General features: G+C 43.7%; 1 protein-coding gene across 2 annotated transcripts in view; it reads right to left on the bottom strand.

Moving 5' to 3' along the window:
- HLCS (holocarboxylase synthetase) overlaps nucleotides 1-11,288 on the bottom strand; it is a 151,676-nt gene extending 140,388 nt beyond the window's left edge. The window contains exons 1-4 of one of the 2 annotated variants that reach the window (XM_063447365.1): nucleotides 11,185-11,288; nucleotides 6,868-7,234; nucleotides 5,843-5,986; nucleotides 80-242 (exon numbers count right to left, since the gene is read on the bottom strand). In XM_063447365.1, coding sequence (XP_063303435.1) covers nucleotides 80-242; nucleotides 5,843-5,986; nucleotides 6,868-7,095 — 535 coding nt within the window. In that variant the 5' untranslated portion in view covers nucleotides 7,096-7,234; nucleotides 11,185-11,288. Of the gene's footprint in view, nucleotides 1-79; nucleotides 243-5,842; nucleotides 5,987-6,867; nucleotides 7,235-8,834; nucleotides 8,873-11,184 lie in introns of those variants that run through there. The other variant, XM_063447374.1, reaches the window with a different exon arrangement.
- Between the last annotated feature and the right edge of the window lie 16,244 nt (nucleotides 11,289-27,532).

Here is a 27,532-nt window from a genome sequence, read left to right as displayed (position 1 = left end):
TATAGACCAGAAGCAGAATATAGGATCTAAAAAATCTAAAAAGCAATAATTACAGGCTACTAATGTAGAGGAGACTTACAGGTAATCTTCTGAAGCAGCGAGCCATTATCCATCTGCAGACGGTCTTCCATGAACGCTATTCCAAGCTCGGTGAAGTTGTCAATGCTGGCTTCTGCCAGCAGCTTTGAGGAATCGTCATGACAGAGCGCAAGGGGCAAACAATATTCAGACAACTTGCAAATCTAGTGAAGGAGAGAAAAGGACAGGCATTTCACTTCTAAAACCATCAACAATCCTTAAAAAGGGACACTCTATAATCACCAAGACAACTTTAGCTGTATGGAGTGGCTGTAGTGTATAGATCATGCCTCTGACATCTTAAAGCTCAATTACCTGTCATTTAGATGATAAACTACACAGCCTCCCTACACACTCCTGAAATTTAATTATTTAAAAAAAAATAAAGTCTATATTTTTTAGCTTCTGTTATTGCACAAGGTGTTTAATTTAGAAAACTTTACCTGCTATATTGCCTGCTAGAGTCTGCAACAGCTTCCTATGTGTGATGAATATTTACTTTAAAAAAAAAACAAAAAAAAAAAAACGAGTGAAGTTAACGTAAACCCTTTCATTTTCGTTTCTGTTCTGCTGCTGTAGCGGAGGTTATTTATTTTTTGTTTGGATATATTTTAGAGTTAGGGAACTATTTTTCTAGTTTTTATTTACCGGCTATCTGCCCTTCACGATTACTACTATTGCTATGGGTTAGGATTAGAATAATGATAATTGAGTGAAGCTAACACTAATTTTATTTTTTGAATAGTAACTGTTTTTAAACCGTTTAACCATTAGCCCCACTATTATTCTGACCCTAACCCTAAGAAATAAAAGAAATAGCAGAATCCAGATAAGAGGACATTTAGGGTTAAGGTGAGGAGTAAAATTTAACCTCACTCTATTATTCTAACCCTAGAAACAGTACAAATAGTGGAGGGCAGATAACCGGAAAACTCCAGAAAGTGTTTAGTAAAAAGTCAACAGAGCAGGAGGTACACTACTGTATTTTTAACACCATCTCTTTGTTTTGAGAGTATAATAAATGTTATTTATAATTCTATTTTCATTAACCCAATTTTTAAAAGTAAAATTATTTTAAATGAATACTCCAAGCACCATAACCACCACATTGTAATGTGGTGGTCATGGTGCCAGAAGTTCCCTGGTGCCCACCCCTATTGTAAGTAGTCAAACCGTTTTTACATCTTATCAAGACAGTATTTACTACAAAAAGCCTGAAGGGAATGATTCTACTCACCAGAACAAATACAATACACTGTAGCTGTTCTGGTGACTATAGTGTCCCTTTAACGGCTGAAATCAATCAGCTGATGCTCTAACCCAATGAGCCAGTCCTGCACTGCAACGCTTAGCCAGGGAAATTAACCGAAGTTCTGAGATTCAGGCTCTCTATCAGCATCACTGAAGGCAGGGGAGTGGCACCCAGTGTTCTAAAATAGTTTCACTTCTTACAATCATGACGCCATTGTATTCCATTGCTGGAAGAATGTTTGATAATTGTCTGAGCCAAGAGTGACATACTTTAATATTACAGCAAATTCACATCATAAAAAAAAGAAAAGAAAATTCTTGAATCATGAAACATGTAAAATACAAAAAGGGAACAAAAACATGGCAACTAATACGCTTGCAAGTGATTATTCACAGTGTTCAGGACCCTTATTGTCTAACACAGGATGCAAGCTTTTGTTCCTCGTAGTAACTATTAGTGATACTAATAGTGTGGCAACCATCACCCATTTTTTTATTGGGTTACAGGCATCCAATAGACGGTAAGCTTGTTTGAGCAGGGCCCTTTTCAACCCTTCGTTTCTGTAAGTTTTCTTGTAATTGTCCTATTTATAGTTAAATCTCCCCTCTCATAATATTGTAAAGCACTACGGAATCTGTTGACGCTATATAAATGGCGATAATAATAATAATCATCACTCATGGAAAAAGACATAGCATAATACTTTATATTGACTATATAGCTTATGGCTAGATAAGGTGCCATCTGGTCATTAGCAGTTTCACTAACCATTAGGTCTATGTATATTGCTGTAATAAATATGTGTTTGCTCAAGTCTTCGTGGTGGTGGAAAGAGCAAGCCTGAGATCGTGGGGATGCGGTTGATAACTGCACAGGTCACACTCACCTTGAAATTATCCACTTTTTATTTATTTTTTTTACACAATTAATGACCTGAATCTCAGTGATTCATGAAGATAGAAGCTCAGGTCAGATGCCAATACACTAGCTTTCATAGTTAACTAACCCAAACAGACAGCCTGCCATAGAAAAACAATGCTTTCCTGCTCAAGTTCCCAGTCTTGGAAAACACTCTGCATCGCAGCACACTCTCCAAGGTAATAAGATTAGGACATGCTTTGCAGAACAACCAAAACAAGGTCCAAGTAACCTGATCAAAGCAGTGTCATGTAGTACTGAAGGCCGTATAGAAGACATGATACCCATTCAGTTAGTCCCAATGTAAACAAGGACACTTTAAAACCCAAGCCCTTCCTGTGACTTGATGGGAACATGAGCAGGTAGCCAATGCTTAAGGATCAAAGGAAAGGAAGTCATGCTATGCCCTAAACAAGAGGATTTCCCAGAGCAAAAAGCATGCAAAAGCCCATTGTGTCAAGAGAATATAAGCTTTCCTTTTGCTCAGCCACATCAGTATAGACATGGCTGCTTTGTCCCATAGTGCAATAAACACAAGGCAGGTGACCTCGGGGAAGAGAAGGGAACATAAACTTCACCAAAGACTTAATTGCACAGGCTGTGTCACAAAGCAGGGACATCACGATGGTGTCAAAGCTATTGTTTCCAGTCTGTAAACTATTGCAACACTGCGAAATAGTACTTTTTACAAACATTTTATAAATCAATAAGCACTTCTAGAGCAGGTGCAGCTAGCCCATAGCTTTCACTCCAACTACCATTAGAAAAAAAACGACATCAGCCAGAATCTAACAGACGGCTTTTTCTATCATCCCATCAGCAGGTTACATCAGCAGAAACAAGCAGCTCCATGAAGGCGATATTGGGAAAAGGTTCTTGGAAAGAACCTCACTGAGACAGGCGAAGTGAGGCTCCTATGTCTACATTTGTCAGTTCCCTTTATAAAAAATAAAAAAAAAAAAACTTTAAAAACCAGGATCCAGAGGTGGCAGTGTGCGGCTCCATCAGCAAAACTCATGGGTAAAAACGTGTGTGTCCAATAACAAAAACATATAGCTCCACAGGTTACAGCAATTACAAAGTACGGTAACATCAGGAAGAATTAAAAAGACATCCTTTTTATGGGTGTCGTGGACATATGAAAGCTATATGAATGAGCAGCTAGATTCTTTTTATTTTTACTTTGGTTGCAATTTTTTGTCGTTCACGGTTCGCAGTTAACATATGCATCCTGGGGGGGCGGAGCCTAACCGCCGAGCCGACCAGACGTGCTGTAAAGCAGCTCCCGCAAAAATCAACGAAATTGGGGATATAAACCCCGTTAACGGACACGTTCTGGAGCCTGAGTGCACCCAGCGAATCAGGATTTCCATGGGGCGTCGAATGAAGCAACAAACAAGTCGCAAATCGCCCGGAAACCCGAAATACGTTTATGGGGCCTACCTGTGCCGGAGCCAGGGAGAGACGGCCGCTCTCCTGGATGGTAATGCCAGGTATCGACCCTTTCAAGCACTCCTCATTATTCCGCCCCCCCCCCCCTGGACCGGTGGGGGTTATCCCGGTCCGCACTTTGCTCCAAAGGCACACAGCTAAGCAGACTGCACAAGCATGATACGGGCATACTAACCAGCAGGCCCGTAAAGAGACCAACTAAAATGGCGGATGACACATTCATCCACGTGTTGAGGGTGAAGAAGCTACTGACTGCACTCCTGAAGCGCCCAGAGGCGATACAGTCCCACTCCTGGGACTCACCAGGGGGGAGACAACAGGCAGCCCGACCCAAAACGCCTCCACCACTGATGTACGGCGAACGGAACCGTGAGTGCCGGGGAAAGAGGGGACTACCCCCGGGTGCAAAACCATGTTACTTACCCATCCATGCGCAACCCTACCCACCCGGGCGGCAGGCCATGGGGCGTAGAGCCCACGAGCATCATCCACAATGGCGGAAGAAAAAGAGCAGTAAGCGACAGACGACGACCCGCTCTTCCGTCTCTCCCACAAGTGGAGTAAACCCGGACCCCAGAGGCAACCGAGTTTGTGGCAAGAAGATGCAGGCCTGCACTTCAGCCTGGGGCTGGGGGGACAACCTCTCGGACACATGCCTGGCAGCGAACCACAACAGCCCAGAAACGGACACACACCGCCTACACAGAACCGGCATCGGGTAATGGAGAACCGGATGGGGACCGCATGTAAACGCTGGTCTGGGACACTGCCGCACAACTAGCCATGCATACTTTGGGCGCTAACATAACATACTCTAACAGCGGACCTGTGGACATTACTGAACTGTTGTACACGCTTATGGACATTATGATTTTTATCAAACTTGTCTTATTCCTCGCTATGTAGGTAATTAGGTGCATGTCAAGACACATTCATCCCACACACTTGAGGGCACACGCTCACATAACTAGTTCAACATATGAGCATTACAATACACAGACAGGGATTTGTGCATAGAGGTATATCACTATTGTCTCCATGTCCAGCACCTACTCGTTTAAACATTGGTCGTGTTACAGTTCACTTAGCCCATACGCAGGACATACCCGCCTACAATGTGTTGAGGCCTGCAACGTTACTATGGTTGTGTTCTGCTGTAGTCTGTTCGGTGGTAGTTTATTGGAGTGGCACCAGCTTGAATTGCGCTATATTTATGTACTGCAGGTCTAAAAAATCGTTTTGTATACTGCTATTCTTTGACACCCTAACATGACAGGCAGTCCTCTTGCTAATCGCGCTATATCTACTTACAGCATGCCTGAGAAAATGTATTGCATACTGCTATTCTTTGACACTTTAACGTGACAGGCAGTCTTCTTGCTAATCGCGCTATATTTACTTACTGCATGTCTAAGAAACTGTATTGTATTCGGCTATTCTTTAACACTTTAACGTGATAGGCAGAACTCTTGCTTAGATTATGTTTGCCCTGAACGACTAGATAAAAATTAAAAAACGAAGCATCGCTATCCTAGAAATGTAATAGTTTAAAGCTGATATGGTTTTAATCCTCTACTGTATTCAAACTATACGTTTCCCTCCTTCTCTTCTGTACCCCATCAAAAATGCTTCAATAAAAGAAAGATTGACAAAAAAAAAACAAAAAAAACAAAAAAACATATGCATCCTAGCGAGTCAGCTGGAGAATCACTTGGTACAAACTCATGCAGTTTCGTTCTGATTAAATGCCATGTGCTGGATCTGGGATGGAGCTACAAGCTCTTTTAGAAAGGCATTGGTACGCTCACATGTCTTTGGCTGGCTCACCTAGGGTTATACCTTAATGACAACAGCATAGAAGTATAAACCAGAATAGACCATTAAAAATAAATTCACACAGTTTTTTTGCAATAATAATAATGTATGTGTGTATACAATGTATCAAATGTTGTGAATAGTTAGTGATTTAAAATAAATTTAATTAATTTTCAACCTGTAAGCCAAAATAACAGAACTGAAAATATAATTCTTCCACTTTGGACATTTTAACCTAAAATTCAAGATTTAATTGTAACTAACTTTGAATTTCCCACAATTCACAAATTAGTGAATTACTCTGACAAAATTCCAATCCCAGCTCACCTTTTTGTAGGGGTCTGAAGCCAAGAATAAGGTTTCACTGGGTAAAGAAACACTCTCAGTTATGAAAGCTATGCTTCCTACTCCAAGATCACCATCGGCACTGGATCCAAGCAGAAACTTCCACTTACTCAGATCTTCAAACAACTGAAAAGGCAGAATGGGTTTGCAAAAGAGGCAGCTGATGATCACAGTTTACTGTATTTAGCTTCAATGAAAGTCTAGAAACAGGCAATTAACCACATGAATCACATCACACAATCATGCAGTTTAATGCAAAGGCTCCATTAAATTACAGTGTTATTTTCATATATATATACACACTATGTTAGGTTCTATGTGTTTTTACAGTGAACTATCTAATCATCACATACAAGAGCAAGTACGAACCAGGAACTGGGCAAGACGACAACAGAAAATTTTTATTTCTAATTGTGGTTCTTAGTGAGAAGGGCATGAGACGTTCATCCTTCAATATATTATATGGAGGGGTCACCTGTACACGGAGGATTGGGCTTCACTGTATTACGGGGATATGTGAATTTAATGCAATTGACAACTTCCTGTCATTATAAATTACGCAGTAAGAGGGTAAGCATTTGTGTTAGGCAGGGAACAGGTGAGAACGAGCAAAACACCGTGTAGAAATAGAATGGATCCCCACTATTATGTTTAGACCCTATACCAGAGCACAGGGGATGTGGGAACAAAAAATAGGCAGCCTAATATAGTGGATTCTCACATAGAACACAATAAAATGTAAATAAGAGTTTAAAAAGTTAAACAGGCATATGTGAAATGCAAGCTGTATTTTCCTAGCTGTTTCAGCCAATCAGAATTCAGTCGTTAATTTTTCATGTGTATGCCTAGCTTAAGGGAACATTTTTTTACCATAACATAGCACTTAGAATGTGTAGTGGGCATAATTCATTACCTTAATGCTTCCAGAGAGCCTGGATATCTCAATATAAAGCAATGAACCGCTCCTTTGGAGCAAAAGGGGTAATATATGTGCAAAATGTTAGTACCTGGGAACCCTCAATGAGGAAGACTTTGCTGCCCACCTTCAGGCAAAACTTGTCTTCCCCTGAGGTTGGGGGTCCACTAGAGCTCTTTATGGCCTGATGCTGGGGCACCTGGGTACAGAATGTGAATGAGCTAGTCCTGTGGAGCTTGCGCACACAATTCCTTATCAGTAAAGCGTAACAGGTTCGGTAGCGCAGCCACAGATATACGTAGCATAGGGTAAAAAGCATGGCTCTCGAAGGGCAGTCAGATGGGTGGAGGGCGTCTCAATACCCTCTGTTCAGGAGTATGGCATGGGTGAATTGTGGATCATAGGCACCTTGTGGGCAAAGACGTCCCTCAGTCACAGCACGGTGTAAGACACCAGCTCTGGAAGAAAATATAGACAATATAAATATAACACATAGCAGCGAAGACTCTTTATTATAAAAAAATGTATACAAATACATGGCCAAAAATCATTCACATGAATAAGCTTAGTGAATAATGCATGGATTACTAGAACCTTACCTGTCACTTCAAAGAAATACATTTAAAATAAGGATCACGACTTCTAGCTAACTTTTTAAGGGGTTCAAATCTTAAATAACATGATTCCCCTTTTAGGGCTTGTATACGTAAAACTCTACGGACTGCTTGTGTGGTCATGCTAAACACCACTATAGGGATTCTATAGTCCAAAAATAAATAAATAAACATTATTTCTGGATTTTAGGTTTCCAAATAGCTTTATAACCATTGTCTATCCCCCATTGCTTGGTAAAATGGCATTAAATGTAATTGCAATCACTCTACTGCAGCATCCAGCCTCTCCGCCGGTTTTGTCAGCATCCAAACTGACAAAACATTGCAGTTTAGTTGAAGGGTTTATGTCACCTCTAGCCACTGTAGGCACTTCCTCCACCAGGATAAATCAAATGCTTCTGATGGCTGCATATGATTGGAGGGGTGCGGCATTTGACCTCCAGTGCCAGCGATTTCATCCAATCCATTACTTCTCATAGCAATAGTGGATTGGATGGAATTTGGCAATGGAGGTCAAATGCTGCACCCCTCCAATCATATGCAGCCATCAGAAGCATTTGATTTATCCTGGAGGAGGAAGTGCCTACAGTGGCTAGAGGTGACATAAACCCTTCAACTAAACTGCAATGTTTTACATTGCAGGGATAAAATGACAGGGCCACTGCACCCAGACCATTTCATTGATGAAGTAGTCTTGGTACATTAGTGGCTTTTTTAACCCCTTAAGGACCAAACTTCTGGAATAAAAGGGAATCCTGACATGTCACACATGTCATGTGTCCTTAAGGGGTTAAAGGTATACAAATGAAGGCTTAGTGTCATTTTGTACATCCCAACAATCCATTTGAGCATTGCATTATTAAATCGGACTCTGATCTATGGTTTTGACCCGACTTGTCTGATGCTGTTGCTCTTATATCCCCAAGCATGCCAAGATTTCTTATTTATCAGTAATCCCAAAACCCTAGACCAGCGGAAGGCAACCTACATCTCCCATAATGCTCTTGCAGCCAAAATGCTAGCAAAGCACCAGGAGGGGGTGCCAAAGGTTGAGACCCTGCTTAGTTTTCCACTTTTTGGGTTTTCTAAGCCCTGCGTGTTTTCTGTCTATGTTTTACGCCTCTGTGGTACGCTTTTTTTTTTTTATTTCTATCACATTAATCCTGCCACTGCAGTGTCTGATAATACATCTTGCGGACCCTTTTTTGCTCCCTACTATTAGATTTTGGCTACACCATGCAAGGAGGGTCTTATTTAAAACCGTACAGGATTGAAGTGGCGTTTACTCCACCCTTTATCTGGGCATTCATACCATCACTGCTGCGATCTAATTCTTTCACACTCCGTTCTGCTCTTATTACCAAAAACACATCTTCATTGCACATCTTGTTGTAACTCACAGTCTCCCCTGGGACATTGCAGGTCACCCCATGTTATAACTCACAGTCTCCCATGAAGCATTGCAGGTCCCCCCATGTTATAACTCACAGTCTCCCATGAAGCATTGCAGGTCCCCCCATGTTCTAACTCGCAGTCTCCCATTGCAGGTCCCCCCATGTTCTAACTCGCAGTCTCCCATTGCAGGTCCCCCCATGTTCTAACTCGCAGTCTCCCATTGCAGGTCCCCCCATGTTCTAACTCGCAGTCTCCCATTGCAGGTCCCCCCATGTTCTAACTCGCAGTCTCCCATTGCAGGTCCCCCCATGTTCTAACTCGCAGTCTCCCATTGCAGGTCCCCCCATGTTCTAACTCGCAGTCTCCCATTGCAGGTCCCCCCATGTTCTAACTCGCAGTCTCCCATTGCAGGTCCCCCCATGTTCTAACTCGCAGTCTCCCATTGCAGGTCCCCCCATGTTCTAACTCGCAGTCTCCCATTGCAGGTCCCCCCATGTTCTAACTCGCAGTCTCCCATTGCAGGTCCCCCCATGTTCTAACTCGCAGTCTCCCATTGCAGGTCCCCCCATGTTCTAACTCGCAGTCTCCCATTGCAGGTCCCCCCATGTTCTAACTCGCAGTCTCCCATTGCAGGTCCCCCCATGTTCTAACTCGCAGTCTCCCATTGCAGGTCCCCCCATGTTCTAACTCGCAGTCTCCCATTGCAGGTCCCCCCATGTTCTAACTCGCAGTCTCCCATTGCAGGTCCCCCCATGTTCTAACTCGCAGTCTCCCATTGCAGGTCCCCCCATGTTCTAACTCGCAGTCTCCCATTGCAGGTCCCCCCATGTTCTAACTCGCAGTCTCCCATTGCAGGTCCCCCCATGTTCTAACTCGCAGTCTCCCATTGCAGGTCCCCCCATGTTCTAACTCGCAGTCTCCCATTGCAGGTCCCCCCATGTTCTAACTCGCAGTCTCCCATTGCAGGTCCCCCCATGTTCTAACTCGCAGTCTCCCATTGCAGGTCCCCCCATGTTCTAACTCGCAGTCTCCCATTGCAGGTCCCCCCATGTTCTAACTCGCAGTCTCCCATTGCAGGTCCCCCCATGTTCTAACTCGCAGTCTCCCATTGCAGGTCCCCCCATGTTCTAACTCGCAGTCTCCCATTGCAGGTCCCCCCATGTTCTAACTCGCAGTCTCCCATTGCAGGTCCCCCCATGTTCTAACTCGCAGTCTCCCATTGCAGGTCCCCCCATGTTCTAACTCGCAGTCTCCCATTGCAGGTCCCCCCATGTTCTAACTCGCAGTCTCCCATTGCAGGTCCCCCCATGTTCTAACTCGCAGTCTCCCATTGCAGGTCCCCCCATGTTCTAACTCGCAGTCTCCCATTGCAGGTCCCCCCATGTTCTAACTCGCAGTCTCCCATTGCAGGTCCCCCCATGTTCTAACTCGCAGTCTCCCATTGCAGGTCCCCCCATGTTCTAACTCGCAGTCTCCCATTGCAGGTCCCCCCATGTTCTAACTCGCAGTCTCCCATTGCAGGTCCCCCCATGTTCTAACTCGCAGTCTCCCATTGCAGGTCCCCCCATGTTCTAACTCGCAGTCTCCCATTGCAGGTCCCCCCATGTTCTAACTCGCAGTCTCCCATTGCAGGTCCCCCCATGTTCTAACTCGCAGTCTCCCATTGCAGGTCCCCCCATGTTCTAACTCGCAGTCTCCCATTGCAGGTCACCCCATGTTCTAACTCACAGTCTCCCATTGCAGGTCACCCCATGTTCTAACTCACAGTCTCCCACTGCAGGTCACCCCATGATCTAACTCACAGTCTCCCACTGCAGGTCACCCCATGTTCTAACTCACAGTCTCCCACTGCAGGTCACCCCATGTTCTAACTCACAGTCTCCCATTGCAGGTCACCCCATGTTCTAACTCACAGTCTCCCATGATACATTGCAGGTCACCCCATGTTATAACTCACAGTCTCCCATGAGACATTGCAGGTCACCCCATGTTATAACTCACAGTCTCCCATGAGACATTGCAGGTCACCCCATGTTATAACTCACAGTCTCCCATGAAGCATTGCAGGTCACCCCATGTTATAACTCACAGTCTCCCATTGTAGGTCACCCCATGTTATAACTCACAGTCTCCCACTGCAGGTCACCCCATGTTATAACTCACAGTCTCCCACTGCAGGTCACCCCATGTTATAACTCACAGTCTCCCACTGCAGGTCACCCCATGTTATAACTCACAGTCTCCCATTGCAGGTTACCCCATGTTATAACTCACAGCCTCCCATTGCAGGTCACCCCATGTTATAACTCACAGTCTCCCATGAAGCATTGCAGGTCACCCCATGTTATAACTCACAGTCTCCCATGGGACATTGCAGGTCACCCCATGTTATAACTCACAGTCTCCCATGAGACATTGCAGGATTCCAGCTCCCAAAGTGAAAGCAAACCTCCAACTTGTGTCCCTGTCACACACCATTCCCAGAGCTGACACACTGAGCTCATCAGCCAATCCCACTCAGTGGCTCTCACACTTCCTGGTACTTTGTTATCTGATTTCTGATTGGCGTTTAAATTGCGATTTTAGAGAAGAGTCTGGTGATTGGTGGAGCTGGTCTCACCTCTTTTCTTCTTACAGTACTGTGTACTACATTACCCGGCATCCACTGCCAGCTTGAGGCCATTGCTGAGGATGACGGGAAATGTAGTCTAACATCAGCAGGCAGTCATAGCACACACATCTGAATCTGACTATACTGGAAAGATCAGGTCATAGCATGCAGACAATGCCAGTCAGAGAGCTGAGCTTTATTCTCTGATAATACAGATTGATTGTCTGTGGGGGCTGCAGATATCTCTGTCAGTTTGTTTACCCAATTATCCTCCAGGGGACAAATTAAAATCACTGAGACATTGCATTTGGGATTTGGACAGGGAATTTAACATATTTTGTTAATACAAACACACACAAAAACAGTTACTTGCGAACTATCTAAAATCCTAATGCAGATTGTGTAAGCTCACCTGCCACATCAAGGCAAAACCGTTTAGGTGAGCCCTACACTAACAATTCACATTGTAACTCTCAGATAAAAGGTAAAAATGAATCTCTTATAAGACAGAGAGGGGTATTTTTCTAAACCTCTACATGCGTATTAGCCTTTAAAGGGACACTATAGTCACCTGGACAACTTTAGCTTAATGAAGCAGTTTTGTTGTATAGAACATGTCCCTGCAGCCTCACTGCTCAATCCTCTGCCATTTAGGAGTTAAATCCCTTTGTTTATGAACCCTAGTCACACCTCCCTGCATGTGACTTGCACAGCCTTCCATAAACATAACTTTTAATAATCCAACAATAAAAAGTGACAATTATGTCAAAATAAATAAATAGAGTATAAGATATACTCCAACACTGGTCATGTCCACCTAGTGTGACATGTCCATTATAGGGGCCAGCGGGGTATTGGACCGTCCTTACTAAAAGAAAGAGAGAGGGGACTCGGTAGATTCAGTGTAACAGCACATAGCACGGTTTAGAGATCATGTACACCGTGCTTTCACAAGAATCCCGAGCATTCATTTTTGGTGGGACTCGCAATATAGTTACTTATACTGAGTCCTAACCTGTAACTTTTTTTCCCCAGTTTTTTGTTGGGGCACCATTTAATCTTGTTAGTCACGATGCCGGAATTGTCAAGTTACATTGTATCATCTTGAGCTTACAGTGTTATACTTTTAAGCTGGTAATCACTATGTCGACCTTTCTATACAGCTATTCACACTGTGTCTAAACGTGCAACTTTGTTTTGTTGTAATAGACATTCCAGAGGTACCCTGAAAACTTTAGAACAGGTCCTCTGTTGAACAGGTCCCCTGTATTGGTGTCTTATTAGTCTGTGGATGCACTTGTCATTTACCCTTTTTTTACACCCCTTTTTTCCAGTTAATAGGGACATTCTCTAAGCGGTTTACATAATGCCTTGATTGCTAAGGGATACGGTGGATTTAGTGTAACAGCACTCAGCACGGTCCTGAGATCACTCACACCGTGCTTTCACAAAAATCCAGAGCATCCAGTCTGGTGGGACCTGTAATACAGTTGTTTATACTGTGACTTTACTTGAAACTTTTTTTAGTTTACTGTTGGGGCACTACTCTATTTTTTGCCAATTACTATGCCATAATTACAATGTTACTTTTGTATCATCCAGGGTCTATAGTTCCTAAAGCTGCTAATCATTATGTGGATATTGCAACATAGTTATCTATACTGGGTCTTATTTGCAACTGGGTTTTGTTGCAATAGACCTCGCAGAGGTACCCTGAAAACTTTAGAACAGGTCCTCTGCATTTTTGTATGTCTATCAGGTTTCCTGTTGGGGCACTAGTGAATTTCTGCTAGCAGTTTCATACCTTTAACGGTTAACACTATACACAATGCCTAGATTGCTACATAGTCATCAATACTGCACTTATGGGCACTAGTTATTTTCATTATCATTGGTAGCTAACAGTGCCATACTTGTACCCAGCAACACTGTGTTTAAATAGTTATCTATACTGGGTCTTATTTGCAACTGGGTTTTGTTGCAATAGACCTCGCAGAGGTACCCTGAAAACTTTAGAACAGGTCCTCTGCATTTTTGTATGTCTATCAGGTTTCCTGTTGGGGCACTAGTGAATTTCTGCTAGCAGTTTCATACCTTTAACGGTTAACACTATACACAATGCCTAGATTGCTACATAGTCATCAATACTGCACTTATGGGCACTAGTTATTTTCATTATCATTGGTAGCTAACAGTGCCATACTTGTACCCAGCAACACTGTGTTTAAATAGTTATCTATACTGGGTCTTATTTGCAACTGGGTTTTGTTGCAATAGACCTCGCAGAGGTACCCTGAAAACTTTAGAACAGGTCCTCTGCATTTTTGTATGTCTATCAGGTTTCCTGTTGGGGCACTAGTGAATTTCTGCTAGCAGTTTCATACCTTAAACGGTTAACACTATACACAATGCCTAGATTGCTACATAGTCATCAATACTGCACTTATGGGCACTAGTTATTTTCATTATCATTGGTAGCTAACAGTGCCATACTTGTACCCAGCAACACTGTGTTTAAATAGTTACACAGGTATCCATATTGTATCGATACTCGAAACTTTGTTTTATTACAATAAAACACTCCAGAGGTATCCTGTAAAATTTGTAACAGGTCCTCTGCACGGGGGTTGTCTACCTCTCTCATTTTTTCTCTCTTTCTTTTAGTAAGGACGGTCCAATACCCCGCTGGCCCCTCTAATGGACATGTCACACTAGGTGGACATGACCAGTGTTGGAGTATATCTTATACTCTATTTATTTATTTTGACATAATTGTCACTTTTTATTGTTGGATTATTAAAAGTTATATTTTATTCTAATTTTTTTCTGTATAGGGCACTCACTGTCTTCTCCTCTCCTCGTTACTACCTTGGTAGTTAATTGGGGGTTACCCCCACTTATTTGAGTTTTTCCCTAAGCTTCCATTTTTCCCCCCTTTTTTTTTGCCTTCCATAAACACTTCCTGTAAAGAGAGCCCTATCTAGGCTTTCTTTATTGCAAGTTCTGTTTAATTAAGATTTTCTTAAACCCTGCTATGTTAATAGCTTGCCTCATGTATGTGATTAAAGTTCAATTTAGAGATTGAGATACAATTATCTAAGGTAAATTACATCTGTTTGAAAGTGAAACCAGTTTTTTTTTTCATGCAAGCTCTGTCAATCATAGCCTGGGGAGGTGTGGCTAGGGCTGCATAAACAGAAACAAAGTGATTTAACTCCTAAATGACAGTGAATTGAGCAGTGAAATTGCAGGGGAATGATCTATACACTAAAACTACTTTATGTAGCTAAAGTAATTTGGGTGACTATAGTGTTCCTTTAATAGGGAACACGTGGGGTGGGCAGTAATACATAAGCTAATAAGTGTGTAGGGGTAGAAAAAAACATTAGAAAAAAGATTTCAGGGACTCTGTGGCAAGTATGCACAAAGACGTACACAGACACACACAATGACACACACAGATACATACAGTGATACACACAATGACACACTCGATGACACACACAGAAACATACAGTGATACACACAATGACACACTCGATGACACGCTCAGATACATACAGTAATACACTAACACACAGATACACACAATGACACACTCACTAAGGTGCCCAGGACAGTCCCACATTTTGGGTCCCAAGGGTCCCAAGCAATTGAGCAGAGCTGCACCGCAGCCAACAGGAGGATCCTTTGATCCTTTGATTTTCTTCCTGTGGACCCTCTTGGGCCGGTGGGGAGATCAAAGATCTCCCTCACTGGCCTAAAGGCCCTTCATTAGTGGGAGAGAGAGGGCAGGAGGGACCTGGGAGGCAGGAGGAGCAATCTGGGAGGAAGATCGCTCCTCCCGCAAGCATGCTGTGTGGATCGTTGCTGCACATTACCACGGCAACGCTCTCCACAGCATTCTGCTTGCGGGAGTGAAGACAGCCTGCAGCCAGAGGAGCTGCAGGTTATAGATCACTACTCACCACCGGGCCTCCACGGCTGGCAGTGTCCCCAAAGATTTTATAAATGGATATTTATTATTATTGTGTGGTTGATGTAGAATTATTTAAAAATCTTTATTGTACTTGTGTTGAATTATTGTACTAACTCCATTTTAACTTCATACTGTGACAAATCCTCCATTTTGTCCTCCTAACCTGACTTCTTCATTCCTCCATTTTGTCCTCATTACCTAACTTCTCCATTTTAAAACTACATTACATGACAGAGTTTCCCAGTACATTTAACAATGGACAAAGACTGTATTTTCTATAAAGACATGACTAACTCAGGAACTGCTGACTTTCCCCTAACTTGCAACATAGTATAATTTGAAGGCCATGAGAGCACAGTAGTAATGAAATGTTCTATTCATAAGAGACCTTGCACCTGGCCACGAGATCTGAGATCACTGACCGTGTAAAATGACGCTCCAGACCCCCTTGTCCCCACCCGTGTCCAAAATAATACCACCTCTTGGTGGGTGGGCACGGGACTAACCACTTAGTTTTTGAGCCAATTAATTATATTGATAGGAGGACACCAATTCAGACACTTAACAATTAACCCAATTAATGATGTTTATTCACTAATATATTGATAATCAATGATGACGTAAAATGCCTCTTAAAAGGGCCTGCGCGCCCGCTTTGCTGCACTTGCCAATAAATTTTCTCGAAGTTATTTTAACCTGAACTCCGTGTGTCAGACTTAATTACTTCAGCGTATATACGCAATTCAATTTTCTTAATTTGGACAGGAACAGATAGACATTTAAACATTTTGGTTTACTGCTAAAAAGTACCATAACAAACTTGGCGCCCAACGTGGGGCATCGGGCTATGTCCGGCCGGTGAGCCGTCCTAAGGAAGACGCAGTTGGACGGAGGAATCCGGGGGGAAGGAAAGGAGACTGATCACCTCCAGGTACACGGTAGAGACTTCTGCAGAGCCACCGGTATGTTCCGGCCCCTTTGATTGACCCGTCCACGTGTCTGTGACTGCTTCCCGGGAGGACATCAAAGACAGGTAAAATCTTGCCCGGTGTCTCGTTACTCACTTGTTTACCTGCATTTAGTCTATCTGTTGCCTGGGTGTGTTTGAATTGTTTGCCTGTTTCCCCTTTTTGAGATAAAGGGGGGTGGACCTGCGGGGGTTTTGCCTGGGGTTCTCTGTTTCGCCCGTTTTCCCCTTTTTGAGATAAAGGGGGGTGGACCTGCGGGGGTTTTGCCTGGGGTTCTCTGTTTTGCCTGTTTTCCCCTTTTTGGGATAAAGGGGGGTGGACCTGCAGGGGTCTTGCCTGGGGTTCTCTGTTTTGACTGTTTGCTTGCTTACTCCCCTTTTTGGGTTAAAGGGGGGGGTGGACCCGGGGGATTTGCCTGGAGTCCTGTTGCCTGTTTTACTCCTTTTAGGGGCCACGGGTCTGTGGCTGTAAGGAAAAAGGGGGGTTGACCTGTGGAAGTTTTCCTGGGGGTCTTCTTTGCCTGTTTACCTCTTTTAGGAGCCTCGTGGCTGTGGCTGTAAGGAAAAAGAGGAGTGTTGGAACTGTGGATTTTGTGTAGACTCATAATTTCCTGTGATCCTTCTTGTGTCACCTTGATAGCCTAGCTAGCGTCATTGTGCACGTAACTCTGCTTGCAGAGAGGTGGTAACCCACAGCTTCGAGCGCTGAGGCTGGTGGAATTCCAATTTTCTTTTATTTGTGGCGGGGGGATTCAGGCAGGCATTGCTTGTCTCCCGCACCACGTGGTAGTGAGACCTATAAGTGGGTTTTATAGGGGCACTACGGGATTGAGGGAGGTGACTTTGGAGTAAGCACACGAGTAAAGGAAAGGTTTACTGTTGATTTTATTTGAACTGTGATGCATGCACTGTATTTCAATTGTACTGTTGTCTTGTTTGTGTAATTAGGAGTTATTTAAAACTCCTGTGTCTGTCTCTAAGGATTTTTCTTTCCTTGCCTTTTCCCTTTTCTACACTTCCTATATTATTATTCTATCCACTCCTATTTCTCTTGATAGAGAAGTGATTGGTCACACACTTCTCACCTCGCTCCAATCCGTGTCTACCACCTCGGGTAGGCGGATTCAGTGACTAGTCTACGTTTTGGGAAGACGCACTTGAGGGAGGGACCCACCTTTTTCCTTGAGTGGCAGTCGAGCATTGTAGACGCTCTTGTTCCTTTTTTCTTTTCTATCCCTATATCTAGGACGCTGGTGTAGGGGGGAGGGGGAATATGGGACAGGAATTGAGTAAGCCCGGTAGGGGCTGGCTCGCATGTGATTTAGTTGAAGACAGAGAGGGAGAGGAAATGGTTAAAGGTGTTGAAAGAATTGCGAAAGTGTGTAAAATTGCTGTGCCTTCATGTGGTAGATTACAACCAGAAAGCTGGCGTAGATTACTGACAGAGAAGAAAGGCAAGCTTACAGATAATGATTTATTAAAGACTGCTGAAGCATGGTACAGAGTAGCGAAGGCTATTCAGCAAGAAGGTTGGGTTGAGGAAGAAATAAATCACAAAGGTGTGAAATTGTTTGTGTATCATAATAATTGTGTTGCTGGGGTGTTTCCCCAGCCAGCGCCCCAAAATGGCGCCCAGGGATTGTCCATTCCCAAGGTTCAGTCAGCAATAGGTGATAACCAGCTGACTATGTTCCCCACTCCCAATCCTCCCGAAGCCCATCCCATCACCTCCCCTGTCTGCCCGGTCCTGAATTCTGATGGATCTTTCTTTTCCCCTTCCCCGTCTCTAACCTTCCCATCATCCTCATCCATCCCTACGCTACCTCCTGTACCTAATCCTAACATTTCATCTGCCATTTCCTCCCTGCATTCTCTCTCCGTTAATAATCCCCTCCCCATTTCATCCGCCCAACTAACCACCTCCTCCACCCTTGCTCCGGCTCCTCCTTCTGCACCCACCCCTACCAATCCCTCTCCGTCCCCTCCCGTAACCGTCTCCACCCCAGTCCAATACCCCACCTCCTTAACTGTAAATCCCCACCCAACTCTCCTGCCCTCCCCGGCCTGGCCATACCCATTCCCGTATCCCATGGCCCTGCCCTATCCAGGTTATCCGCAACCCCTTCCCCAAGCCACTCCCCAGGTTCCGGTCATGCCCAGTATGTCTGCCCCGGATGTGCCCACGCATCCAATGCAACTTCCTTTCCCGCCCCCAATATGGCGGCCCCCAGTCATTCAGCCCTGATGCCGGTACTTCCCGGGGACTACCTGGGCAATGACCCGCTAGCTACCCCCGCATCTGGGACTCCCTCTCACCCCCCGGTCCTAACACCTCAAGCGGGCCCCTCACGCAGGAGGGCTCAAATCGTAGAAATAGAAGAGGAAGAGGAGGACAGGGTTTCCCAGGACTCATTGGAAGCTGCGGGAGCTTCAACTCATCGTTCTATCGATGATCCCTTCGGACATAAGGGTCGGGGAGGACGGGCCCCTCCTAAATATGTTGCCTTTAACCCCACTCAAGCTAGTGCTTTAATGAAGGCACTCCCTGACCCAGAAAAGCAGCCTATGCCTTTTTACCGAGGGATAGTCCAAATTCAAAAGACTTATTCCGCCGCATGGCGTGATTTGCTGAGCATTTGTGCAATTAAAGCAGGGGATGCATATTGGCCCAGCATGGCCCGCCACCTCTGTACAGATCTGCTCTCCAGTGATGTTGATTACCCCTCCGGAGTGACTTTTTGCAACCAGTTAAGAGAATGGGCTAAGGACAAGCTTGCAGATCAGGCTGCTGGCCTTACTGATGTTATACAAGATAAAGGTTAATCAGTGGAAAGGTTTCATGCAAGACTGTATCAAATGTTTACAGATTTGGGGTTTGATTTTACTGACAAGATCCATTCACAAATGCTGTCCGGTGCATTTGTCCAAGGTGTTAAAGACTCCATACGCAAGGGAATCATTGCTGCACGCCCTGAATATAAGGTTGTTCCTCTGGATACTTTACTTTTAGTTGCTAGAGGTCTGGAATCTGCCCAGACCCCAAGAAGACCCACCTCAGCCCCTCTCATGGTGTCCCGCTCCACCCCTGTCCCAAAAGGCACCAAACCTGAGGATGGACATTGCTTCAATTGTGGAGCCAAGGGACACTTTAGAAGTGACTGCCCAGAGCCTAAAAGAGAGCCAAGAGAGCCTAGGAAGCCGTCCAAGCCTGCCCCGGCTCCCAAAGCCACTCAACAGGTTCCAATAGTTGAGGAACCAGATGATTAGGAAATTGGCAAGCCTGTGTCATTAACCCCTGTCATGGCAGTGTCTACAGGGGATAAGGGGGGGCCACTTACAGATATTGTATGTAGATTCGGACTTCCAGAAGTCATTGAAAGTGACCAAGGCCCAGCTTTTACAGCAACAGTGACTAAAGAAATTTGGACTGCTCTAGGGGTGACCTTAGCCTTCCACACCCCTTACCACCCACAAAGTAGTGGTAAAGTAGAGCGCATGAATGGCACCTTAAAAGCCAGAATGTTAAAAATGTCACAAGAAACAAAGATGCCCTGGCCAGAAAGCCTGTCAATAGCTTTATTCAGCGTTAGGCACACACCTAGGGGGAAGCACTCATTATCCCCATATGAGATTCTATTTGGGACAGCACCCAGACTAGGTTGTTACAGCTCCAATCAGATGTTTTAGTAGACTATGTAACTGAACTTGCAAGTGCCTTAAACAAAATACATGCCCAAGTTTTCTCTTCAATTCCAGATCCCGATTTGGATACAGGTACCCACAGCCTGCTTCCCGGAGATTGGGTTCTGGTTAAGAAATTTGTGCGGAAAAATACCCTGGAGCCAAGATTTGACGGTCCATTCCAAGTTCTCCTGATCACCGCAACCTCCGTCAAATTGGCCGGCAGGCCAAATTGGATCCACGCTTCCCACTGCAAGAAGTCTCCTGCCCCAGAGGAAGCAGATACCGCATAAGCATGTACCTCTGGTACATAATTTTCTTAATTAGCTCAATTAAAGCCCAGCAGGTAGCCATTACTAAGGATGTTAGTGGATACACCTTTTGGTATAATTCATCATGTACCCATGTGGCTACCTATACCTTTGATTATTGTGATATTGTAGAATGCCCGTTCCCTACATCACAAATTCAGAATATCTATAGAGATATCCCCCATTCAAAAGACCCATATGTTTGTGTAGTGGACAAACAATGGGGGCACAATTGTGACCATTGGGGGGCAGCGGGATGGAATGCCGGGCCTGCCTGGGGTTACAAGCCAAAAAGTGCCTTATCTAAAGTAGATAATCAGGGTAGATCCCTTCTCCAGAGAATGACTTTGAGAAAGCCTGGGGGGGGAACACCAATGAAATTAATCCTTAATATTGAGCATCCAAGTCCAACAGATGCAGACCAATATGTGATGGGAATGTATTGGAAAAAGGGTTCCTACCATAAGTTAGGGCATTTCTACCTTAAAGATATGTGCAACTCTTCTGAGTGGCAAGGGGCCACTCATATGGTCCCTAATCCATTAAAACCACACATCCAGACTTTTCAAGATATGATGGCCATTGCTAACCCCACCTTTGAAGATACCATGGCCGCAGAAACAGGTTTTAATGATGTAAATCTATGGTTAGAATGGATGAAATATAATGCTAATAAGCATAATAAGACTGCATGCTATGTGTGTGGCGGTGCCCGGCCTCACCTGGGCACTGTGCCTTTAATCCTACCAGTAGATATAGAAGCATGTGTTTTGAGCCTTTTTGCCTATCATTATGATTTTAACAGGTCCATATGTATAGCATGGACAAAAGAGTATCCTCTCCTAACCCAGGATGTCAAACCCCCAGATGGTATTACAGTATACAAAGGTAATTACACTTGTTATGCTAATTATGATGGAATTGGTAAATTCTTGGGTAACTTCTTTAAGGGGTATTGTGCTACCGACAGAAATGTCTCCATGAACTTGTTGCAGTTTCACACTAGGTCATTGGGGGATATTTACTGGTTGTGTGGGGACTTACAGTTAAGATCCAGGATGGACAAGGAGTGGTGGGGGGAGTGTACTTTGGCTAAAGCCATTATGCCCATACACATCATCTCTGACACACACCTCATTACCCATGAGTCCAGACACACTAAGGTTAAGCGCGAAGCCCCAGTGAAGGGAAGTTTTGACCCTCATGTTTATATTGATGCCATTGGAGTACCTAGGGGGGTGCCCAATGAATTTAAAGCAAGAGATGAAGTTGCTGCAGGGTTTGAATCACTTTTTGCCATAGTTACCACAAACAAGAATTTAAATTGGATAAATTACATTTATTATAATCAACAACGTTTTGTTAATTATACCAGAGATGCCCTCCAGGGATTGGCCGAACAGTTGCAGGCCACATCCCAAATGGCCTTCCAGAATAGAATGGCCCTAGATATGATCCTAGCCGAAAAAGGAGGGGTATGTAAAATTTTGCCCGACACCATGACATGTTGTACCTACATCCCAGAAAACACAGAGGGCCTTTAATGGTAACTTTAATGGTAAAGTTACATTAGCCATAGAAAAATTAAATGACCTTTCTGAAGAGTTAAAAATGAATTCTGGGATAAAAGATCCCTGGGAAAGATGGTTTGGTTGGATGACGGGATGGCAAAAAGCTTTAATGCATATTGGTATGGCTATACTAATTTTTCTTTTTATCTTTGCTCTTCTCTTTTGTTGTATCCTCCCTTGCCTGAGAAAATCCCTCATGAAGACTGTTGACCAAGCAGCACCCACTTTCACACATCTCGAAGTTGATGACCAAGATTTTCAAGATCTCAACTCACCCTGTTTACCGCTGCAAACTATCCCTTTTGTTGATAAAGTGCGAGAATTCTAGGAAGGGACCAGTTTAGGGACAGCATCTGTCAGTGAATGGTAAAGACCCCGTGTGGAGAAGTGGTGGGCAAGCCATCATGGGCCACCCATGGGAGTGAAGTGTTCGAGAGCCATGCTGACGATGAGTTAGCCTATTAGGGTCAGCTCTAGGGACAGACTTGCACTTTGCATTAACACCTAGCTAGCGGCCACGGGGTTTTGGTGCCTTTGGGTTAACACGTCTTCTGGTACTAACAAATAAAGTTTTATCTCTTAGAATCTAACATTTCATAGGGGGGACTGATGTAGAATTATTTAAAAATCTTTATTGTACTTGTGTTGAATTATTGTACTAACTCCATTTTAACTTCATACTGTGACAAATCCTCCATTTTGTCCTCCTAACCTGACTTCTTCATTCCTCCATTTTGTCCTCATAACCTAACTTCTCCATTTTAAAACTACATTACATGACAGAGTTTCCCAGTACATTTAACAATGGACAAAGACTGTATTTTCTATAAAGACATGACTAACTCAGGAACTGCTGACTTTCCCCTAACTTGCAACATTGTATAATTTGAAGGCCATGAGAGCACAGTAGTAATGAAATGTTCTATTCATAAGAGACCTTGCACCTGGCCACGAGATCTGAGATCACTGACCGTGTAAAATGACGCTCCAGACCCCCTTGTCCCCACCCGTGTCCAAAATAATACCACCTCTTGGTGGGTGGGCACGGGACTAACCACTTAGTTTTTGAGCCAATTAATTATATTGATAGGAGGACACCAATTCAGACACTTAACAATTAACCCAATTAATGATGTTTATTCACTAATATATTGATAATCAATGATGACGTAAAATGCCTCTTAAAAGGGCCTGCGCGCCCGCTTTGCTGCACTTGCCAATAAATTTTCTCGAAGTTATTTTAACCTGAACTCCGTGTGTCAGACTTAATTACTTCAGCGTATATACACAATTCAATTTTCTTAATTTGGACAGGAACAGATAGACATTTAAACATTTTGGTTTACTGCTAAAAAGTACCATAACATGGTCACACACCCACACACACACACACACAGCACTCCTCACACACAATTCCCCTACACAGACACAGCACCCCCCCCCCCACATACACACAGCACCCCTCTCACACACACACACACACACACACACTCACACACCTCACACCCCACAGCACCCCTCCTCACACACAGCACCTCTCTTTCACACACACACAGCACCCTCACCCCCACACAACACCCCGCACCCCTCACACACACAGCACCACTTATACACAGCACACACACACAGCACCCCTCGCAAACACACTGCATCCCTACACACATACACTGCACCCTCACTGCAGTCTTGGTGTATTTAGCAGTATGTGTCTATTTAGCAGTCTCTGTGGCCATGTTCAGCAGTCTGTGTGTATGTATTGCATTTGCTGAAAGTACCAATAAATATAAACTTAATTTTATAGATTTTATAGAGTTGTTGTGCAGGCAGGGCCCCAGTGCACTGCTTTGCGTGGGGCACATAATGCTGTTAAGCTGGCACTGTGTGTAGCTCCTCCCCTGCCCTGCTGCGCAGAGTAGCATTACTGCGTGAACACTAGACGTCTCACGTAATGCTACCGGGGTCACGTTACGTCTCAAGTATAACTTTGATGAAATGCACTCGTAAAAGTAAGTGTCCCTGAATGGCAGTTAGGAAATGTGGTCACCCTAACACTCATAGATACACTTGATGACACGTAGAGATACATACAGTGATACACTGACACACATAGATACACACAATGAAACGCACAGCTAGATACCATGATAGACACATATATCCATTTCCTGGCAAACGAACACATTTCTGATTTCAGCAGGGCAGTGCTGATTTCAGAGCCCAGTTCCACTGTCCCGACTTGTTCCTTGTGCCCCACTTGTGGGAACACAAGGTAACTATCCACATTTTGTAGTGCATGTGCATTGTTAGACTTAACTTGCACTTAACTGGGCAGACTAGATGGGCCGAATGGTTCTTATCTGCCATCACATTCTATGTTTCTATGTTTCTAGACGCACTCACACTGTGCTCAAGGCACTAGAATTCTGCAGAGAGCTCTGAAACAGTGCTCCCTGCATCATACCTCCCAAGAGTCCCTATCTAAGACGGACAGTCTCTATTTTGGTGCTCAAAGTCCTCTGTCCTAATTTTATGTCCTAATGTCCCTGTTTTGTAGGTGATCCATATATATTGTTAACAAACACAGTAACGAGTCTTTAACCCCTTAAGGACACAGCTTCAAAAGCTTTTCTTGCACTTAATAAGCAATTTTTGCATTTTTTGTTGTTTGCGTTTAACTGCAATTTGCATTTGACTAATTACCGGTAATTGATGTTTGATGTAACATATATATATATATATATATATATATATATATATATATATATATATATAATTGATGTAGATTAATTTAGAAATAAACAAATATGTTTAAATGTCTATCTGTTCCTGTCCAAATCTGAGATGATTAAATTGCGTATACGCAGAAGTAAGTTCACACTGACACATGGAGTTCAGGTTAAAAGCACTTCAGAAAATTTAATGGCATCTGGTTAGAAAACAGGTATGCAGACCCTTTTAAAGGCAAAATGACATCATCATTGAATATCAGATAATAACAAATAAACATCATTAATTGGATTAAATGTTAAGTGGCTATATCAGTGTCCACCCATCAATATTATTAATTGGCTCCGGGATTTGAGTGACTAGCTAGGTGTCCTCCCACCGGGAGGTGGTATTGTTCTGGACACGGGTGTGGACAGATGGCTCAAGCGCCATCTCTCCCAGCATGAGGCTTACTCGGTGGGAAGGGGGGCTTGAGCGTCATTTTGGGCAGTTAGTGATGTCAGACTCACGGTCAGGTGCAAGGTTATGAATAGAACATTTCATTAGGCCGGCGTTCTCATGGCCTTCAGATTATACTATGTTGCAAATTACAGGAGATTCAGCAATTCCGGGGTTAGTCATATCTTTATAGAAAATACAGTCTCTATTCATTATACTAAATGCTGTTAGGAAATTCTGTCATGTAATGTAGACAAAATGGAGGGTCTGTCATAATGTGAGGTTATGTGAGATTAAAATGGAGTTAGTACAATAATTCAATACAGGTACAATAAAGATTTTTAAATAATTCTACATCAGTCCCCCCCTATGAAATGTTAGATTCTAAAAAAGATAAACTTTATTGGTTAGTTCCAGAAGACAGGTTAGCCCAAAGGCACAAAACCCTATGAAGTAACGGTTCTTAAAGTCTTCTTAGTTCTTCAGAGGGACATCATAAAATAGACAAGCTTACATTACCATATGGACCTGTGTTATCTGGAGCATAGGCACAACAAGTCATGGTGACAGGTAAACGTTGTTGGTTGCAATAGATATAATAAATGCAAATCAAAATATTATTATTATTAGCAGTGACGGTTGGGAAAATGGACTCAAACTTTCCTTTTACTGCAAAATCATCTGGTACCCCCCTTGGCACACCTATGGCATCAATATATATGTGTCAAACTTTCCCTTTAGAGGGGTGCTCCTCTTTGTGTTCTGAAGCATGAATGTGGTGTGTCAAGAGTACCTTGTCATGTACTATGTGTATGGACATAATAACCTTGGCTAGGGCACATTTGCTTATGCATTGTAGTATTAAACCTGTCCCACGCTACATCAGCGTAGGTGGACTCGGATCATTTAGTCAATATTAATATCACCACAAACTCAGGATGGGCAAATAATCCTGAGGAAGCTTGGCGTTTGGATCTCTTTAGCTTCACGAGGTCTTCTTTTGGGGTCCTCGGCTTTCCATCGATGGCAGGTGGTCAGGCATTATTATGGCCATCAAACACCTACTTGTTGGTATCTTTTTATTTTTTAACAAGTCATTTTTCCTTTAGAGTCAAAAGTGTGTCAAAATCAACAAATGTTACTTCCCATGTTGCAGAGAGTCTTGAATCTGGAACAATGAATCCACTGAGTGATCTCTGCAACTTTCACAATGCACTATTGGGTATATGGTCTTGGTTGTCACATTGATGACCGGCTAGTGCATATTTGACCCAGCAGCTCTTTGGCACCTGGATATAGTCACTTGGATTCTTGAAAGGGATAGTGAGAGTTAGCTAGGTGCTTAGGATTCTCCTTCTCTTCTGCCTGAGCTGTCCTTGGCACAAATGACACAGGATCGGCAGTAACTGATGATTAGAGGAGTAATTCTAGGTGCTTTAGAGTATTTAGAGATCAAAGAGTTCATGAGGGTCTTGGACAGGTATAAAGTTCCATGGGCCCACTGCCCAGTACATGTTTTTGGGTAAACAGAACTTGAGAGTGTTGGAGTACAGCCCGTCTTCAAGGGTTGCCCCTTTCTGTTTTTCCAGCTTTGTATTTCTTCAGGGTCAGCAGCTGCTTGTCATTCTTTCAGAAGCTTGAGATCTGTGGGTAGGATCTACATGGTGAGTATAGAAGTTTCTTCAGCAGACACCCTTCTGTCCACTTCCCTTGGTGCACTTGTGGCTTGGTTGGCAGCTTTTGGTCAGCTGAGTGGTGCTTCTTATCTTCCAGATTGATCCAAAATAATGTGCTGCACCCAGGGCATATCTTGAGTCAGTGTAGGTATTGGCATGTCTTCCTTCAGGCATTTTGTATGCCACTGAGAAGGCTGTCAATTCAGCGTCTTGAGCAGATGTGGGTGAGGAAAGTGAAGATGCTTGACGTACCTGATCTTCTGTAGCAACAGCAAATCCAGTATGGTACCTTTCCTCTTTATCCGCAAACAGAGTGGAGTCAGGATCTGGTAAAGCTACTGCATGCTCTGTTGAAAGGTGTCTTGTTTCTTCTTTCATCTGTTCAAAGCAACCATGAGGAGCAGTAGAAGAGGTTTCCTCACCTATTTCTGTGTGAGATTGGGGGGGTATTTGTCTTTCTATTTACAGTTCTCTTGCTGACCCCCCTCTGTAGGGAGTTGTAAATTGATTGTTCATGTTTTGTTCTAATGAGTCAGGTTCCTTTCATGAGATTTCTGGGGACTTAGTGAAGAAAAAACATGAGGGACAGCCACCTCCCTTACAGGTGTCTTACTTCCATGGGAATCTGGGTCAGGACCGCACTATTTCCTTGAGAGTGCCCAAAACAGTTCTTTCATGATGAAGTGCACCTCCACCAGTCTGAATAATTAATTTTTCGTTAGAATAATTTTTCGTTAGTGTGGTATTCCCCCTGGGAAGTGGCGGAAGAGTGGCCAGAGCAACTTT

This window comes from Pelobates fuscus, chromosome 1 (assembly GCF_036172605.1).
Source record: "Pelobates fuscus isolate aPelFus1 chromosome 1, aPelFus1.pri, whole genome shotgun sequence".
In the NCBI taxonomy this organism is placed as follows: domain Eukaryota; kingdom Metazoa; phylum Chordata; class Amphibia; order Anura; family Pelobatidae; genus Pelobates; species Pelobates fuscus.
Note: the sequence above shows the minus strand (reverse complement) of the source record. Positions and strands in the feature narration are given on the sequence as shown.